Source organism: Triturus cristatus, chromosome 6 (assembly GCF_964204655.1).
Source record: "Triturus cristatus chromosome 6, aTriCri1.1, whole genome shotgun sequence".
Classification (NCBI taxonomy): Eukaryota; Metazoa; Chordata; class Amphibia; order Caudata; family Salamandridae; genus Triturus; species Triturus cristatus.
Window position 1 is genome coordinate 1,114,680,951 of NC_140589.1, and position 19,955 is coordinate 1,114,700,905.

At 43.8% G+C, this 19,955-nt stretch overlaps 1 protein-coding gene across 3 annotated transcripts in view; it reads left to right on the forward strand.

The window, feature by feature from the left end:
* Nucleotides 1-19,955, forward strand: part of LOC146821043 (uncharacterized) — a 366,698-nt gene that overhangs the window by 294,723 nt on the left and 52,020 nt on the right. For 2 of the 3 annotated variants that reach the window (XM_085611974.1, XM_085611976.1), the window contains one exon: nucleotides 17,238-17,348. In XM_085611974.1, coding sequence (XP_085468100.1) covers nucleotides 17,238-17,348 — 111 coding nt within the window. The remainder of the gene's footprint in view (nucleotides 1-17,237; nucleotides 17,349-19,955) is intronic. The other variant, XM_085611975.1, reaches the window with a different exon arrangement.

Genomic DNA, 19,955 nt, shown 5'->3' on the forward strand with positions numbered 1-19,955 from the left:
ATATACTGCCTTTCACATATGTAGTTACCCACACATATACAACTGATATATACATTCACTCACTTTAACACACCCATTCACACAGTCCCCCACCCATACAGTCTATCACAGATGCACTCTTGAAAAAATGCACCCAGTGAATCACCCACTCACACATCTATGCACAGAGTCACACATACCCCACCCACACAAACACTCAGACACCCATACAGATACTCAGACAACAAATCAATAACCCATATAGACACTCATGTAGCTACTCACCAACCCATGCAGTTGCTTACACACCAACTGAGAGACTAATACAGACTTTCACACAGTTTAGTCACCAACCAATGTATTCAGTAAGACACGTTCAATCACTCACTTATACAGTCAGTTACGCATTTACTAATAATCCCTTCAGGCACTTGTAAATCCACTCATTCTTCAATACACCTTGTCATAGATATATATGACAAATATTAAACTTTACAGAAAAACACAGTCACTGGATGATGTCATCAGTGATGTCATTTGAGATTTCATCAGTGATGTCACTGGCCATGTCATGAGTGACATCATCAGCAGTGCATTGCGGGGGCACGAGTTATAGTTAACTAACTATAACAGGGGAATTTCTATGGTTTTATACGAGTGAAATGTCCAACTAACTATAACTTTCCCTAAAACCTATGGTTGTTTTAGTGAATATATATATAGATATATATAGATATTATAGATATGCACACACATATATCTCTATATACATTTGAATGTTGTTCGTTTGACATTTGGGAAAGCCTATTTGTTAGAGAGTATTGCACAAATAAAACCTCATGCCTTATTCTGAGAACGATGTTTTGATGTGTTCCATTTTATAAAAGTGAAATCCCTTTTCCTGGTGGTGTTTTGTTTTTATTGCTTCGTCGTGTTTGAGCCTCTGTGTGGGAGGGCGGTATTTTCTATTACTTGGGAGGGCGAAGCAATACAGTTTTGGCGTCTCTCTGCTGGATACGAAAATTCTATTTAAAAATAATAAGGAGAAAATGCTTTCTAAAATGTCAATGTTTTCAGTTGCAGATTTCCCAGATGCCAACTGAGTTATTGGGGTGGGAAGTTGCCTCTAATGCATGTTTAACAGATGAGGGGCAATCCCAGCTATTTAAAAGCTTAGAAACGGTTCCTTTTTAAAAGGGAAAACAACTTGGTATTTCAGAGAGAAAAAGTGGTGTCATTTTGAATGCAGTGCTCAGCGTGTATGAAAAATACGAGCAGTTAGAAAGAGAAGGTATTCAAATGCAAAGAGAGTTAATCAAAGCTAAGGAGAATTCAGATCTGTTATTGTTTGAAAATAAATAACTGAAAAAAGGGTTGCAAATGTACCAGGCAGCGCAAGAAACATGGAACATAACAAAAATCATTGAGTGAGTCGCTCATGGAGAATGTGGTTGGAGGAGAGCTGCAGGTTAATTTACAATGCTGACAGGAGGTTTTCATTATTTCTTTGGAGGACTTTCCTCAGGCAAAAATTGATGGTATTTTGGACAGATTTCAGCATAGACAAGAGGAAGATCTGATAAAATGCCTTGTACTTTTGTTCGAATTAGTAGCTTCTAAAGAAATGTTGAATTGAGAAAATGTCGTACCGTTTCATGCAATCAGCTTTGACTTTAACGTGCAGGAATATTTTAGAAATTACAGAGAAGATAAATAAATCAGCCTGTTAGAATTAGCAATTGTTTGTTGCAGTTACAAATCAGACTGGTCAGTGAGTGACAACCCTTGCTTTTTGAAAAAAAGAAATGATGACAAATGCTATTTTTAAACATATCTCTTTGGGGAGAGAAGCAGCAATGTGCTTTTGAATCTGCAAAAGAGGTTATGCAATGTGTTTGACGTGTAGCCAATACAGAAAGGAGACATTGAGTTACATATGACAGTTCAGGGGCAGTGTGCCACTTGGAGTTTGTGGAAAAAACAAGGAAAGAAGAGGGTGCTCTTGGACTTTTGGACTGAAACATTGTCAGATGCGGGAGAGTGGCTTGCTCTCTTTGAAAAACAGTTGCTAGTGTTTCAATGCACTGTGACAGACATCGGGCAGATACAGTTGCTTTTGTGTTTTTGCACACTGACAGACACTGAGCAGATGACAATAACGTTGAAGTTTGAACTTTCCCTTGAGTTATACAGAACAGGTAATGCACAAGAAGCAAATGTGATCAAGTGGTGCATATAGGCAGAAACCGCAGTTTTGCATGAACAGTTGGTGCAGGTCCCAGTAGAAAGTCCAGGGGTGCATGAGACACTGGATTCCCCCAGTAAAGTGGAACAAGGAGTTGTGGCAAGAGATTATGGAAATGTTACTGCAAAGCACTGCTACCGTGTATCATGTAGAGGCTCATTATCCCATACTTGTATTAGACAGCCACTTTACTTCCCTTACAGATGAAAAGGCTAAAATCTTGGAGGCAGAGGTAGTGACACACGATTCTGATTTGGTGTACATGACTAAGTGCGAGCTCCTAGGAGAGAAAGACACTACTAACAGGTTGGTAGAGAATGAAGGGAAGTATATTCCCCTAGACTTACTTAGAACTGTGATTCTTATTTGTCAGAATGCACAGCGCTGACCAGTTCCACAGATTATGAGGGGCCAGTTGGAAAAAGCAAAATTACCAGCACAGATAGGGCAGATGGATTGCCATGGGCCCATGCCAAATGATCATGGGTGTACTTGTTCAGCAGTGTGTGGAGAGATAGTCAAGAAAGGGACTGCCTCAGCCCTTCTTACTGAGTAAGGGGAAAAGAGAGTTTAACTCCAATACCAAGAATCCAGAAGCCAAAGAGTGGGTAGAATCCCCAGATACTTCCCCAGAGCCAGCTGAGAACTGTGCAGACCAAAAAGATAAAAGTGTGCCATCAGACCCAAAACAAAAGGAGAACATGCGCTTTTTGAAAAAATATTTTTTGCAAGAGGAGTGATGCTTGTTTCTTTCCTAGATCATACTGCGATGTGTTGGTATGCCTGATGTCCCTGTCCTGTGTGTGGGTGCCTTTGTCTGAGTGGGGCTGTGAGGGTGTGGGGCCCCCCAACCCTAAAGTGACCACCTGACAGCATGGACTGACATTGTTGCTGACATCCTTTAGCTGAATCAACCAGATGAACTTACCTAGCAAAGACAGTTTTTGAATGTGCTCTAATGACAATGAAAATGAAGAAACATGTTTAAAAGATATAATTTCAAAGCAAGAGGGCTGTGAGCCTTTCACACAGAATGATATTTTCCATTAAATCCGCAGAGTTACCGGAAAAGCTGTTCAGTTTGAAGAAGAAGATTTTGAGATTCCTTTATTTTTAAGCAAAATATATGTTTGGCTGCTTCAATAGTAGAATGGCTAACATGTTTGATTCTATTTGTGTATTCATTTTGTGTATTCATCATACATTTATTCCTGAAGTTGTTATTATCAGATATGCATTTAGATTAAGTAATATGTTACATGCTTTTATAATGTCACTGTTTGAATGTGTGCTTCATTTTATATTTGTGCTTTAAATTAAAAAGTTGATTTTTTTATATGATTGGTATGATAGTTAAAGATCATGGAGTGGAATTTAGTGCTAGAGGCACTCCCATGCATTGAAACCACGTGATGGCCTTTGACTACCATTGTTTTAATTAACTTTTGGTGTTTTACTTTATCCTAGCTTGAATGTCCTGCATGTGCACATTTCTTTGAAGATTTCTTTTGTGTCTCTTTGTAGTTTAAGAGGGGGAGAGCTTTCACAGAGTAGAACAGCCTTGCCAGGAACAGAACGTGTGGGATGTGCATTTGAAAGCATGAGAGAGAGAGGTGTGCAATGTACTTCTTGGTCTCGAAATGCAGTGTTATAAGTAGTGGTGCTCAAATGTGCATTATGTTGTACATTGGGAAGTTTTATAAAGTTCCTACTGTTGGCTTTGACATGCCTTCATGTCATCTTGAATTCTGTCAGGTAGCTTGAGCTTTTGCACAGACAGGCAGGTCCCCAGATGTTTAGGCTATTCACGTTCAAGGTTGTTTTAGGCTTTCATAAGCTTTGATTGGGATAATGTGTGGGAAGTGTGCTTGGTAGCTTTCAGAGCAGAGACTGTTGTTGCCAGACAAATGTGTGGAATGTACAGCTCTGTCATGGAGTCAACCTACAGGGGCCTGGCCAGCTTCTGTCTTGACCTTGACAAAGACCAGTACGGTCAGCTCGCTTTTTCATAACAGAAGAAAGTGGGCAATGTTTCTAGAACCATCTCCTCACGTGGAGTAAAAGGCATTAGATGCTGGAAATCTTGACCCCCAGATGGGACCTAGCTTGTGGGGCAGACATGTCGTCATAAGAGAACTTGGGTCCCGATCGAGAATCCTGCCTGGAATGTCAGAGGGCTCCTCCAGCTTGAGTTGGCAAGGATGTCGAGTGAACAATCGGTGAGGTGTTTTGTTTTTGAGTATTGACTTTGTGATGTGTGAAGGAGTCTGTGTGCACATTATTATTAATTCATTCTTGATAGAGCGCATGCTACCCTTAGGTATCCCAGCGCTAGTAGCAACCACAAGAATTTTCCAGTTTCACTGCAGTTTCTGGAAGAGCCACTTTTTTAATTGCTTCCTGAATGCTAAGTGGTGAGTAGTTGATCTAAGCTGGATCGGAAGCCTGTTCCATAGAGTGGATACATTGTATGAGAACATAAGGCCCGTCCGAACGTACTCTCAGGATTTTAGGAACCTTCGCTTGGAATAGGTTGGCCAATCTCAGGCTGCAGGAGGGCCAGTGAAAGGACATCAAAGAGCGGCTAATTTTTGGACCTGTACCCCAGAGGGTCTTGTATGCAATGCAAAGTGATTTGAACATTATGCGTTCTGAGATGGGTAGCCAATGCAGTGCTTTCAGTGCTGGCTTAGCCGATTGTTTCCTGGGGATGTTGTGTAGCAGCCTAGCTGCACAGTTCTGCACCACCTGAAGTTTCCTTGTGGTGGCATTCGGGGTGCCCAGGAATAGTGAATTACAGTAGTCCAACCGAGGCAGCACCAATGCTTGTACCATAGTTCTGCGTGCTGTTTCCGGGTGCAGTGGCAATATTTTCCTCAATAGCCTTAAGATTCCAAAACATGTAGCTACTACTTATACTGCTTGGTGGTCAAGTTTTAGTGACCTGTCTAGCCAGATTCCTAAGCTTTGGATCCTTTCTTTGGGTTTTGGTAATGGGCCCAAACAGTTCGGCCATTTCACATCTGAAGGGCTGCTCGTAACATTGCCAAGAATCATCCGCTCAGTCTTATCCCCGTTAAGCCTAAGGTAAGATTGGTCCATCCAGGTGGCCACCTTTCCTAGGCAAGCTTCAAGGTCGACTGCGCTCTTCTTAGGGTGGTTGAGAGCTACCACCAGCTGAGTGTCGCCCGCATAGGTCACTATCTGGGCCCCATACGGGAGGACTATATCAGCCAGGGGTCTTAAGTACACATTGAAAAGGGTGGGACTCAATGATGATCCCTGTGGGACACCGTAAGTTAGTGGGATCTTTCTTAAGGTATGACTGCCTTCAAATACCTGGAATGATCTCTGTTAAAAAGGACCTAAACCAGGATAGAGATTTTCCTGCAACTCCCACCTCCTTCAGTCTATCCAGTAGAATACCATGATTTACAGTGTCAAATGCGGCACTTAGATCAATCAAGATGATTGCCACTGTACCTCCCAGATCAAGGACTTTCCGTGATTCCGCTATAACTGTTAGTTATCCTGTCTGGGAGGTGTGTAAAATCTCGTGGGATTCAAGGTTGTTAGTAAGGATCTTATTTATATGTTTTCTAAGATTTTACTGGTAAAGGGGAGTAGCAAGGCCGGCCGGTAGTTGCTCCAGACTTCCGGGTTGAGGTTGTTTTTTTTATTAATGCTTTAACCATGGCGTGTTTCCAGGTTCATGGTACAATCGCAGAAATTATGGATGCATTGTGAACTTCCAGTAATACCGGTAGTATAACCTCCTTTACCTTGTGCTGCAAGTGCACTGGTGCTGCGTCACAGGGAGATCCTGATTTGACTGTCGTGAAAAGTCTGGAGAGAGCAAGTAGGTCTAGGATGGGAAAATTGACTAAACGTTCCGATCCCTCCATAGTGCTTTCAAGTTTAGTGCTCGGGTTCTCCGGCTCCGGTGGAAAGGCATTGTATATATCGAGGATTTTTTAATGAAAAAATTCTGCTAATTCCATGCAGCGCTGAGGTGCTGATTCTACGGACCTTGCTAGCTGGGGCAGCTGTGACAGCTTTTTAGGTCTCGGGACCATCCGGTCGGCAGCCCGGAAGTCCGGAGATTTAATGTCTTGGAGAAGAGGGGCTTGCACCCGCCCCTCTTCTCCCCTGTTCTCCATTGGCTGGCCTCTTGAATGCTGGCCAGCCACTGGAGAACAGGTCAGTCACTCCGTTGAAGCCCCGTCTTTTTCGGATCAGGGGGCGTGTTTTTTGCGTTCCGTTTCATTAAACCGCAAAACACGCCCCCGAATCCGAAAAAGACGCTGCCTTTCTCCGAGGCATTTCTGCTCTGCCTCGGAGAAAGACGGTGGTGTCTTCCGGTGCCCTCGTTTTTTTGTGCTCTTTAACTTTCTGTGACTCAGCGGCTTTTTAGACTGGATTGGGTATGAGGCCATTTCCGGTTCATCCCGTTGTACGGGACCTTCGGAAGTTTTGCAGCGCAATCATTGCAGTTGATTAGAGGTGGGGCGGAATGTTAATGGTGGCGGCATCGGTTTGCCCCTGGGAGGCATGGATCGAGTCAAAGGGCGCGAGAAGGGAATTCGAACTGAACCGCGACCTTCTCTCCTGAGGCGGCCTGTGGTCCATGGGCTGTCGTGAGTGTGGACTGTGACCCTGCGCTGGTGACCCCTCTCTCCTGGAGTGCTGCTGCTCCCGGGGCTGTGTGTGTGGATGTGTGCGCACACTGCACGCCTGCTCCTTCCGAGGCTAACCCACTTTCCCAGGCACAGGAGAGACACAAGCTCTCAGCACTGATTGCGCTGAAGGAGAAAAACAGGATCGGAGGCAGGTTCGGCGTCCCCCCCCTGCAGCCCCCCACTCATCCCATCCAAGTCCTGCCTCTCCTCCAACCTTGCGATCTCATCCCCGTCAAACGTTCTTCCTAAGCCACGTCCCCTCGCCCACTCTCACCCCTCCAAGCCTTCTTTTCACTCACATCCCCGCTCTCGCCCCGCCGAGCTGTGCCATCACTCGCTTCCACCCTTAGCCCCCTCTCGCCCCGCCGAGCTGTGCCCGGGTTCTCACTCACTTCCACTCTGGCCCCCTCCCACTCCTCCGAGCTGCCCCTGGGATCTCACTCATTTTTACCCTTCGTCCACTCTCGCCCCGCCGAGCTGTACCCTCACTCGCTTCCACCCATAGCCCCCTCTCGCTACTCCGAGCTGCCCCTGGGATCTCTCACTCACTTCGACCCTTCGCCCCCTCTCGCCCCACTGAGCTGTGCCCGGGCTCTCACTCACTTCCACCCTGAGCCCCCTCCCTACCGCCCCGTGCTATGCCCTCACTCACTTCCCTCACCCGTCCATCCCTCTGTGCATCAAACTCACATCCCGCCTTAGCCCCCTGGAAACCACTCCGAGTTGTGCACCTCCTTCACACCCCACCAAGCCACACTCTCACCCCTCTAATCTATGGCCCCCAGTCCTCACTCATATCTCTCCTCAGCAGCCCCACTACACCAGGAGCTATCCCCTCGCCAGCCTCACTTACCCCCATGAGGAATGGTCCTCGCATCTCTCCTCGCCAGCCCTCGCCCTCATGAGCTACGGTCCTCACTTTCACCCCACTTTAAGCCCTGCACCTCCTTCACACCCCACCCAAGCCACACTCTCACCCCTCCAGTTCAAGCTATGCTCTTCACCCACTCCCCAGGAGCCCTGTCCCTCACTCACTTCCCTTACCCTCATGAGCTATGGTCCTCACTCGCATCCCACCAAAGGCACATCTCACTCCTCTAAGCAATGCTCCTCGCTCACATCCCTCATCCCCAACCCATATTTCTGCTCGGGCGAGATGTGGGCTATAGTTTATGTTGCCAACTGGGCCCTCAGATGAACTGAATTCAGAAATCACATTTAACAAACTGTTTGATCCTGAGCAAATTACCTCAGCTAACGTATCCGCTAGAAAAACAACACGTACTAGTCCTACGCTCACACATATGCATATCCTCACACCCCCAACCAAAGCCCTGCAGCTCACCAACTTCTCTTCTACCTCACACCGTCCCAACCCGCCCCCACTCCTTGTATTTCCCACAACGCCCCCTCCCACCTAGTAGCCTGTAGGAAAGTCCAATGCTTCTCTGGGTTGCCAGGACAACCGTTTAATCAGAGGGCTGCCCCCTCTGATTCAGGAGGCGCGCACTCGTGAGGGGCACCTGGATGGAGCGGGGGGCACGGACAGGGCACTGCACGGGGAATGGCACTGCCCAGAGAGAGAGAGATGGAGGCTGCAGGGGACGCGGGCACATGTCTTGGAGATTATGATCTTATTTTGCAGCTGTGAAACCAGAGAGACCCGGGTTTCAATCTCAGCTTCCACAACTGATTAAGTGTGTGACCTGGTGCCATCCGCTGCATCTCTCTAACCCCAGATCCACTAGCTGGCAACAAGGAGAGCCGTCAGGCAAACTTTCTGAGCGTTACGTAATTACAGTAATGCCATCGGCATTTGCATATGCTAAGAAGCACCTTTGTAGCGAGAGGGTGAGACACGCACAGCCTAACCAACCATTGATGCACAGTGCCCGTCCAATGATGCCAACTAATAAAAGAGGGCTAAGGCAACTGCCCTGGAAAATGGCAAAGAGGATACAGATAAAGCAGCACAGAAACCGTTTAAAAACAAACAAATATGTATGAGCACAAGAGCAGAGACAGTTCTGAAAGAGTGAGGTATCCAAGGCTGCTCCAAACCAGGCGAGAGTCATTCATGTCATTCAGTTCTGCGTTCCCTTTGCATCTTGGTACTTGCAGTCCCAGGTGAAAGAACAACTGCAGACTCCCAGACGCAAAGTAAAAAAAAAGAGTAGATGAAGTGCTCACAGCTGACATGGGAGATTTATATTATCTCTCATCAGCACTGAATTTAACTTCAATAGAGCAGTAATTTTTTTAGTTAAACTAGTGCCCAGTGAGAATGATACATGATAGAATTATGAATACATTTTTAGGTCTGGCATCAGTAGAATGACTGAAAACAGTTCTACACACCCTTCAGGCTTCCCTATTCCATCCACGAGTATTTATCTCATCAAGACCAGGTGTTTAGGTCTCGCCTATTAGTTACCAATTCTTCAAAATATTCATGGAGTGGACTTTGTCTCCGATTAGAGGCATCTTTCCCTCTCACCTCGCGCTTCTTGCAGTTACAGGCCCATGGAATGATGCAATTTTGCAACTGAGGATTTTTCAGCATAATTGAAGATTTGCAGCATTTTCCACATAATCGACCATCTTCTGCTGCTTCAAGGGACATTGTGTCTCCCTCCCCCCACCTCTCTGGGGTACAGGGCATAGCACAAACCAGGGCCCCTCAGCAGTCAAGACTATGAATATCTGTGGGTTATGGAATCTCGGGACCCCCACCTCATCCAGCTGGGGGCCCCCATTGTTTTGCATCAAACCACTGCTGGGCTAGTGAGGGGGTCCCTCCCCCCTAAAAACAAGCATTTACAATGCACCGGTCTCGGCATTGTTAAAGTTAGAGCTATTGGCATTGCTCATGACAATGCCGTTTCTTTAAATGTTTTAAAAACAAAAACATAAACAAAAATAATGTCATGAGCAATGCCAATAGCTCTAACTTTACCAATGCCGAGACCATTGCATTGTAAATGCTTGTTTGTTATTCTGGCCATTTCCTTGGGAGCATTGGCTGACAAGTAATTTTCTCCTCATAGTATTGTGCCTGTGCTCTCTTAATTTCTGTCTGATAAGTTTTGATCGCCTCTCTATAGTTCAGTTTTTTCTCTGGGCAGTAATCCTTCCTCCATGCCCTCTCTAGTTTTTTACATTTTTGTTTAACTTGTCGTATTTTAGGGGTGTACCATGGGAATCATTTTTCTGTAGGTCTCTTTGAGCTCCATTTATATGGAATAATGGAGTCCAGGGACGTTACGATCCATTCATTGTAATTATCACAGGCTATACTGGGATCGGGGTCGCGTTTAGGGTTAACGCTTGATAGTGTATTAGACCAGATTTCAGGTGCTAGTTTTGCCCAAGATCGGTCCCAACTCTTTGTTGGCCTTTCGTTGGGGATAGGCCTTGATGACTTCCAGATGATCTGGATTATAAAATGGTCTGACCAAGGAACTGGGGATTGGCTGTCTACATAGAATTATCTTCATTTGAAAATACTGGGTCTGGTATGTGGCCTTTGCCATGGGTCGGGCTAGTGACTTTTTGAGTAAGTTGTAAGGCCTGCAGGTTTTGTATAAGGTTAAGGACTTCAGCTTTATTGGGATCCTCTAAATGCAGATTGAGATCCCCCTAAAATAGTGAAGTTAGCGGCGGAGTTTGCCGTTGATGCCGCCGTGTCTGTAAGGGATTCGACAAACGTCCCACATGGGCCCGGGGGTCGGTATATTAAAATTCCTGATAATGAGCATGTGGGGGAGAAGGTGAGCGCGAATCCCATACTCTCACAATCCTGAACAATATCAGGCTCAATACGTCCTTTTACGTGATCAAGAATGATGATGGCAATCCCCCCGCCCTTCCGAGGCACCCTGTCCCTCCTAAGTATATAATATCCTGGGGGTAGAGCTTTTACTATGTCTGGTTCTGCATCTTTGTGCAGCCATGTCTCTGTCAGGAACAGCGCCTCCGGCTATTCTTCACTGAGAAAGATATTGATTTCAGAGAAGTGTTTTGGCAGGGACCTGCAATTCAGGAGGAGTAGATTTACTTCTGTTATATTCTGTTTCCTGGCAGGTCGCCACACGGCGTGACTCAATTTAAAGCGGCAGTTAGGACAGGCTCTGCTGCCAGATGTAAGGCTGATACAGTGCTTACACTTCTCTTTTTCAAGAGTTTGGAGTGCTAATAGCTAGTGCCCTGAGTATCTTTTAAGCTTTATACTAGAGCCAGGGGTCCTGGCCCCTGGTCCCGGAGGGGCGTGGATAGGCGCAGATGGGCTTGCCTTAGGCGCACCTTCGGCGCGTCAGCGGCACGCGCACTGCGCGCGTCCGTGCTGCCATGTGACTCAAGTAAGCAGTGGCTCCGCCTCCTGACCTCTGCCCTGTGCCCCGCCTCCTGATGCCGTTTCCCTCCACACAATCGGAACACTCCATGGTGGACCAGGGAATAGGCAAAATTAGCGGGAGAGAGGTGTAGTTACAGTTTGGTGAGTGAATTTTAAAAGTTATAAAAAATGCTTTCAAAATACCCCCCAACCAAGTCAGTTAAAATGTGTAAAACAGCCAACAGGTTTGCTGATTAAAAATCCCAGATCTCACTGAATGATAAAGTGCTTCGTGCTTCGAGCCAGATAGAGCGTGCGCTCCCCGAAATCGTTGCAGCGTTACTGTTCCTCATGCTTGCACATCCAAGTCTCCTGTGGTTATAATCATCTGAGGTGTTTTCATAGTGATGTGTGAGTGTCTGTGTGCACATCCAAGTCTTCAGTAGTTGTAATCATCTGATGTATTTTGTGTATATATCTTTCTGATTTCTTGCAGGACGTCCAGTATTAACTGCTTGCATTTCATTTCATATTATTATCCATTCATTTAACAGCTGCCTTTGGCTACTTATAAGTATATTATGATTGCTTGCACATATATATACATATATATCTCTGTATACAATTGAATGTTCATTTGACATCTGGGAAAGCCTTTTTGTTAGAGAGTGTTGCGCAAATAAAACCCCATGCCTTATTCTGAGAACCGTGTTTTGATGTGTTTCATTTTATAAAAGCGAAATCCCTGTTCTGGTGGTGGTTTGTTTTTATAGCTTCGTCGTGTTTGAGCCTCCGTGTGGAGGGCGGTATTTTCTATTACTTGGGAGGGCGAAGCAATACAACTTAACCTACTAAAAGCTCAAAGAACAAACTAAATCCATCGCATAAAATAAATACAACAAATATCCAAATAAGAATCACACAATAATTACACAAACAGTAAAATATAACTTCCCACCCAAAACAAATAAAATAAATAAGACGTACTATTCTGTAGCTGAAGCTCTTCCTCTATATCTTCGTAGTAAAAAAGAATCCACCGTAAATGGAAAATATACAATGGAAAAAGCCCCCCAAAAATGCAAAAATAAAACCAATCCATTAGTGATCTATCGAAGCAATCCAAAGTATCTAGGGACCATAAAGAAAATCCCCAAAAGTAAAAAAAATAAAAATGTAAATGTGCAGATATTTATATAGCGCAAATCACCAACCGGTCTCTAAGCGCTTGCTTAGGGAACCCGTCCTGGTATTCCCCTGTGAGATAACCCAGCAGGCCATCCACAAGGTGAAAGCCAGGCATCCCGCCGCGAGGGGCCATTGTGGAGATTAAGCAAGCTATTGCCCAGAGTCGCAGAGTGTGAACCCATGAATCGAGTATGCACTGGAGCGAGAATTATCGAGTCCATGGACAATTTATGGACTCAAGACCCAGCCGAGCCGGGAATTGAACCCTGGTCCCAGGCTGACCTCTGCTTCCAGGTCTGCCTACTCTAACCAGTGAGCCACTGGTTAAAGTGTTTAAAAAAAGAAACATCACCATCCAGGCCCAAAGATAGTTGGGCGCCTCTAGCCGCATATCTTTTATCTAACAGCTCTGAGGCAGCAGGAGATCTGGACTCGCCCGCGAATGTCAATATGGTGCTTTAAGTTGCTATGGGTCACTGACCGGGCTGATGTATGTTCGTCTCTTGGATGTTACTATGTCTATTGTCACCAGGGGGGAGGGGAGATTAATGCTGCGGGTTCCATGCATGAGTTGTATGTATCTTCCTTGAAAATGCACAAAAAAAAAGGAAACATGCCTGCAAACACAAAAGATAATCAAAGTTAAAAATATTGGTTTATTATAAACCAAAAGATTTACTAAAAAAAAAAAAGGTAAATCCCAGTGCCCATAGGACAAGTTTGTAAACAAAAACCTGCAGCAGTTAAATAGAATACCCACCCACAAAACACATTACACTCTCAAAAACTACATCCAGATTTCACTTAATCATGATAAAATAAGAAACATAACACAATGTAACATAACGATACATTGCTAAAACAGTGTATGAAAACCGAAAATCACACACTAGTGAAAAACACTACTATCAGTGCAACTAAGGGCCTCATTGCGATGTCGGTCAGAAACCAAACCGCCTGATCGGTAGTGCCACCCGAACGATTACGATGTTTCCAAACACCATTCGAAAGGACTCCCATTGACTGCAATGGGAGCATGTGTTCCAACCGACAACACAGGCTCCTATGGGGAAAACGGGTATCTGCAGAAAAGATTGCACCATGTAGCGGGCAGCCCATGGTGCATGCCACACTGGGCATGGTATTACAGGGGGGTCCCTTGGGTACCCCCACAGCCCCCAACCGAAGGCCTCAGGACGAAGGGGGCCTGCTAGGGGCCCCCAAAGTCAGTTTCCGCCAACCTTTTAGTGTTGGACAGACCGAGTCGAAAAGGCTGTCAGAATCCGACATCATAATAGGTCAGTCTGAAACACGCCTTAGAGCTGTACGGATCACCTCTGACTCGGATTCTCCAAATACCGTTCGGAACAGATTCGGAATGACCGAACAGTTCCCCTTTCTCCACATAAAAATACATTGGAAATAATTTAAAAATTTTGAATGAATGTATTTTAAAATGTACAAAAACATTAAACATGTTAAAAATGTAAAAAATTTTAAACTTTTGAATTATAAATTGCATAATAGTACAAAAAATATACAATTATTTAATATATACTGAAAACATATTAAAATGAGGTTGAAAATATATACATGAAACTATTTTAAAAAGTTTTAAACATGACGGAAAAAGTGGTAAATGTACAACATGCAATACTATTTAAATATGATTTACATTTTTAATTTCTTTAATAATAAAAATGTATTACAATTGTTTCCTTTATCTATATATAAAAATGCATTTGTAACTAGAAATATATGTTTAAACGTAAAAATATACAATAAATAAATTGATAAATTAAAAATTGAAAATGTTTGTCTTTCTTCTATGGAAAATGTGATTGGTAATATTATTTATTACAAACCTACAACTAATTCATTTTTTATTATATTTCTAAACACAAAATATATTAATTAAATTACATGAACTATTTGTACAACAAAAAAATACAATTTAAAAAAAGAATTTCACACTAAAATGATTATATGAAATAATCACACTTATATGTAATCCACTTTGAAGAAAGTGTTGGAAGATGTTGGATAATAAAGGGATGACATTTACTATTCCCACTCTAATATAAACCAATTTAGGGATGGTGTTGGACACTAAAAGGGTTACATTTACTATTCCCACTCCAAATTAAACCATCCCCTAAAAATCCAATATCCCGCTGCTAAAAAAAATAAAACTATTATTTATAGACAATCCAACTACAAAGACAAATTTCAACAGTTTCATAAATAAAGAAATCGGCAAACCTATATGATCAAGCACACTACACTAAATTCCATATTTACTAAATAGATATGTTTTATGATATTTATAACACTTAAACTTAATTTTTACCTTCAATATTCCTGTCGACAATATCCTTGACACTATATTTTTGTATCACAATATTTTGTATTCAATATTTTGTCCAAACACCTAAGATTTACCGGACTGTCCCTTTGCACTGCCCCATATTTTACTGGTATCAGTGTTGTCATTAATTATATCATTGAACATTTCAAGAGTGATGTAGTATGTGAGGTCATAGGCAGTGCATGGTGGGGACGCATGTGATATAGTTAGCTCAGTAAACTTTAACTAGTGAATTTCTTTTTTTTTTCGTTTAAAATTGTATATTTGACGTTTTCACCTAACTATAACGCCACTTTAACTTTTGTTTTTTTTCTCACCTATGTAAATGTATACATATGTATCACAAAACCTTCCAATTAATGAGAGAGTGTGCAATCAAAGATAAAGGAGATCAACCTATTTATTGCATCACGCTACTCAAAACACAGAAAGAGAGAGGTGTTTCGGCTGATCAACAGCCTTTATCAGCCTAAAAGGATGCCATTTTGTTGCACAGTATATACTCTCAGTATAAAGAATATAAACAAAATACACAAGTCAAACTAGGTTTACTTTTCTTAAAGGAAATAGAGATCTAGGTTCAGGATACAACGTCAAGGGCAATCCTCAGGACTGTCTCTTGTTGCCCTCAGACACCCCTAGGGATGTCGTTCCTCATCATCGGGCGGGTGCTCCTCATTGAGCCGTTGCTGCATTGTCCTTCGGGTCCCCAAAGGGTCACTTTAGCAGACATCTTTTTAATTTTTACCACTGTATGGTGAGTGTGAGGGTGTTCAAGCAGTGCTTAATTTGAGCCGGTGCTTTCTAGTGCTCAGCACCGGCATTTAATTGGTTTCCGGTGCTCAGTACCTAACTGTTCTAAGTATGGTGTTGACAGTCTACCACATGGTGGTGCTGCTCATCTAATTTAGAGATGAGCAGAACAACGGTGTTTAGGAATACACTATACATTAAAATAGTGCTAACACCTGCCTCCCCTGCCATTCCTTCAGCTTTGGGGACCTGGAATAATCTGAACTGTTGCATTTACATGCAAGAGAGATGAGTAGTAGTTGTTTTGGCAGCGATGACAAGGGCGATGTGTGGTGCAAGCTGCAGTGGCCTCCTGGTCAGTGCCCTGGCACTTAATATTTTACAATTTAAGCACTGTGTTCAAGTGAGGTGACTATAATATGTGAAAAGATGTGAATTAAAACTGACTAGGGAATGTAAAATCATCTTGTGATATATAGACCCACCCTGACAGATTTTAAAAACAGAATTAGTTAGTGCTACTTAGGGGTTATGATGTACCCAAGTAGCTTAGTGTGTGTAAGTGAGGTAAAACCGGGTGGACATGTTTCGCCCCTCTATGGTCTATAAATGATCTGTGGTGCTTCTTCAGGACCACCAGGGTATTGGGACTATCTCACACTCAAAATCATTGTGGGAGGTCTCCCTCTAAAAGAAAGTTACCTACTTGCCCAACATTAAAATGATCGTCCAACCTAGACAGGATGAGAAGAGTTAAAGACAACAAATTGAAGGTTTTTGCATAGCTGGGGAAGGACATCCTTATAAACCAGAGTGTCCATACTAGTGAACCACAACATTTGTCTGGTACTTAGTTGTTACCAGTTGTGAACACGGAGACAAGATCACTCATAGAAATGACATGCTTCGTGCCCCTGTTTATGATATCGTCATAGAATCTAAAAGGCCATCTGGTACACACTAGACCACACACCATACACAGGCTCCTCACAGAACACTCTATGGGCACTTCCTAGTGTAACCAGCCATTACCCCTGTGGGTCATGAAGTGCATGTTCTTCTACTCAACATACTACGGAATTGAAATTGGGCTCCAATTTTACTTGAGCACAGAAACAACTCACCAACTGTGTAGCTGACATCATGCCCCTGCAAACTCCATTAGGGGGAAATGATGATCAGGGTGATCAAAGTCAGGCTGGGGGAACATAGGAGCACCATCCAATGTGGGTGCATCATGACCGGAATGTGCAACCACTTCAATGAACTGAAACAGTAACCAGATGGTTTAAGATGGGCCATCATTGAAGCTAACCCAATGTGGAATCCTTCCTCGCTCTTCAGGAGAGAACAACGTAGGATTTTCTGTCTCCGTACCAGTAGCAAGGGCTTAAACAACGAAATACCCCTTGAAGTACTCAGTTAATCATCTCTGATTTTTGTTTTCAGATATCCCCTCAAGCCCTTCTCCTAACATTTTAACCATTGCTCCCGGTACCATGTCATCACTTGTCTCGGTCCAGTCTGTTCCTAGTTAATAACTTACTTTTTTAGACCTAAGTGTATCCATTGCTCCCCTGCGATTTTCCATTTTTTCAGAGAGGATACACCCTTTTAAAATGTAAATGCATTTATATGGATTTATAACATGGTTGTATTCATTAAATTGTAAAATTTGTATTTTGATTCCAGCATATGTGGTTGACAATTCAACTGTTTCATTTTCCACTAAAGAAGAAAGTGGGAGCTCCTTCGCAGACAATCAGGCCAATGAGAGAAAAGAAAGTGTCTATATTCCAACAGGTGAGTATAATGTGGTTTTCTTTTTGGAATAAAAGTGTCATAATTAAAAAGCCTTTGGATGTTCAAGTGTTATATCCTTTTTTTAATCACTTGTGAGTTTAAGTTTAGCCCCTTATCATTAGCTCTGTGGTGCTCCCTTCTTCGGCAGCTTTTCCCAGTGATCATATATGCTCATCATTCGTATACTTAGGGTGTTCAGTATGTGTTTTAAAAAGTAGACACTTTGCTGCCAAACAGCGAGTAAAAATATAGTGATGCGAGAGCATACTTGTTCAAAGGTTCAGAGATTAACAAATATATTCTGAAGGAAATGAAAACTCTCCATGTGGCCTTGCATCCTTTCTAGGTGGGGCAAGAGTCATTTATACAGATCTTAATTGCTGAAGAGTCAAATAGATCAAAGTATACAAGCCATCTATAAAAGCTTTTTTTGTTCAAATGCCACTTAATTTGTGGGACGCTCTTTTGTTTATTATGAGTTTGTTCCTGTGACAAGTTTGGTAATCTTCTTTAGGAAATGAGTGTCCATTTTTAGCATATGCTGAATCGTTTTTGGTTTATTTTCATAAATTTTTATTGGCATTATAGGTTATCATATTACAGTTGTATACATGTACATCGTTTATTTCAATTACCAATTACAGACCACTTATTTCCCCACATGTTTTTTGCTAGTATAACGTGTACAACATATTTCAACAATTAACTTCCCTCACCCCCCTCTCCTACCCTCCCATCCCTGGTCAGTCCGAATCAAATCTCATGATCACCTGCACATTTCAAAAGCATATCTATTGTTGAAATTCCATACATATCCTAGGCAGTATCCCACTTTTATTCTATTTTTTAGGGGGTTCCCCTTCCAGAAAGCTCTTGGGATGCAGGGGCTCGCTCCCTTGTAAGTCTGCCAACATAGAGGCCCATGCCAATAGGTCCTCCTCAGCCTTATCATCTTTCCGCACAGATTTTATTCGTACCGATTACGCAATCGCCCATTCGCTTACGTCTCTAACCCAGTCCGCATATTGCAGGGGTCGAGGATGCATCCATGCTATTACCAGGCGCCTCCTCGCCAAGGCTAGTCCCAGGTTGACAATACGCCTGATTATCTTCTTGTTCTTTAGCGCAGGCAGTACTCCCAGCAGTACCTGCCTAATATCTCGGGGTTTACTCCAGCCTGTGGCCTCCCTTAGACATGTCAGGACCCTCTCCCAGAAGGGGAGCAGCAACAAGCATGCCCCTACCATATGGAGGAAGTCTGCCCCTGTATTTTGCATCTGGGAAATTAGTCCTTGGGACGGGTAGATTATATGTAACATGCGTGGGGTGAGGTATACTTGATGCACTAGATTATATTGGAGGAGTTTAAATCGTGCATGTGCACTAACCCTTTGCACCCCTTCATGTACCTTTCTCTAGACACTCTCTGTCAGGGGTTCATCCATCAGTGTATCCCAATGTTGTTGGATTCCGAGAAGCTTTCCCTGTAAATCCTCCCCCAGCGCTCTATAGAGGTGGGAGATAAGTCGCCTACTTTGTGCCATGTATAGCATGACTTTCAAAATATTAGTGGTAGGGGGTTCCTCCGGAAACCTCGGCCAAGGTTCACGTGCACCACTAGAGAGTCTCCCATATTGAATTGGGCCGTTCCGAGGTCAAAGGTATTCTGTGCCTCTTCTCGAGTCAGGAACCTTCCGTCCACATAAACCTCCCCCAGTGTCTGGCAGCCGCCATCCTTCCACCGGCAAACTGACATGGAGTCTGCAATACTGGCAAATGGGCGCAATGCCCACAGGGGAATATCTGGTGTGAACAGAGCATGCTGCACCACCCTTCTCACCACTCTCTGGGGTCGCTGCCTCCCAGCATTAACAGTTCATTCAGCGAGCGGTCGCCGTAAGTTCCGGCCATCAGACACTTTGCCCAGTTTTCCTCATTGTCTAATCAATGAACCGCATGCTGCAGCTAAGAAGCGATGTAGTTGAACTCCAAGCTGGGCTCCTCCAAACCACCCTTTTCCCATGTTACCTGTAACGTTGCCAACTGCGCCCTTCTATGTTTTTTCCCCCACAAGAGGTCCACCATGAGACTCTAGCGTATGAAAATAAGATTGCAGGATTATGTAGTGTGATTGTAGCAGTGCATACAGGCAGCGAGGCACGACAATCATTTTACTAATTGCGAGTGACAACAGCAAATCAGTCCAAAAGCGCAACTATCCCCTCAACGTGTCCAGCACACGGCCAACGTTGTGTTCAAGATAGGTAGTGGCCGTTTTTGCCAGGTGAATATTCAGGTATCGTGCCCCCTCTTCCGCCCACGATAATTCAATGTGCTGTCGCTCCCCTGGTGGGACCGCAGCCAATCTGCCAGTTGAGACCACCCTGGACTTCTCTGGGTTGATGAAAAGTCCCGAGATCTCACCGAAGTTCCGCAACTCCGCAAGGAGTACAGGGATAGAGCTCTCCGGATGTGTCAAGTAGACCAGTGTGTTGTCTGCATATAGGGAGACTATATGATTAGTCTCCCCCACCCTAACTCCCGAAGGGTCCATCACGGTTCTCAGACGAGCAGCCAGTGGCTCCATGACAACTGCAAATAGTAGGG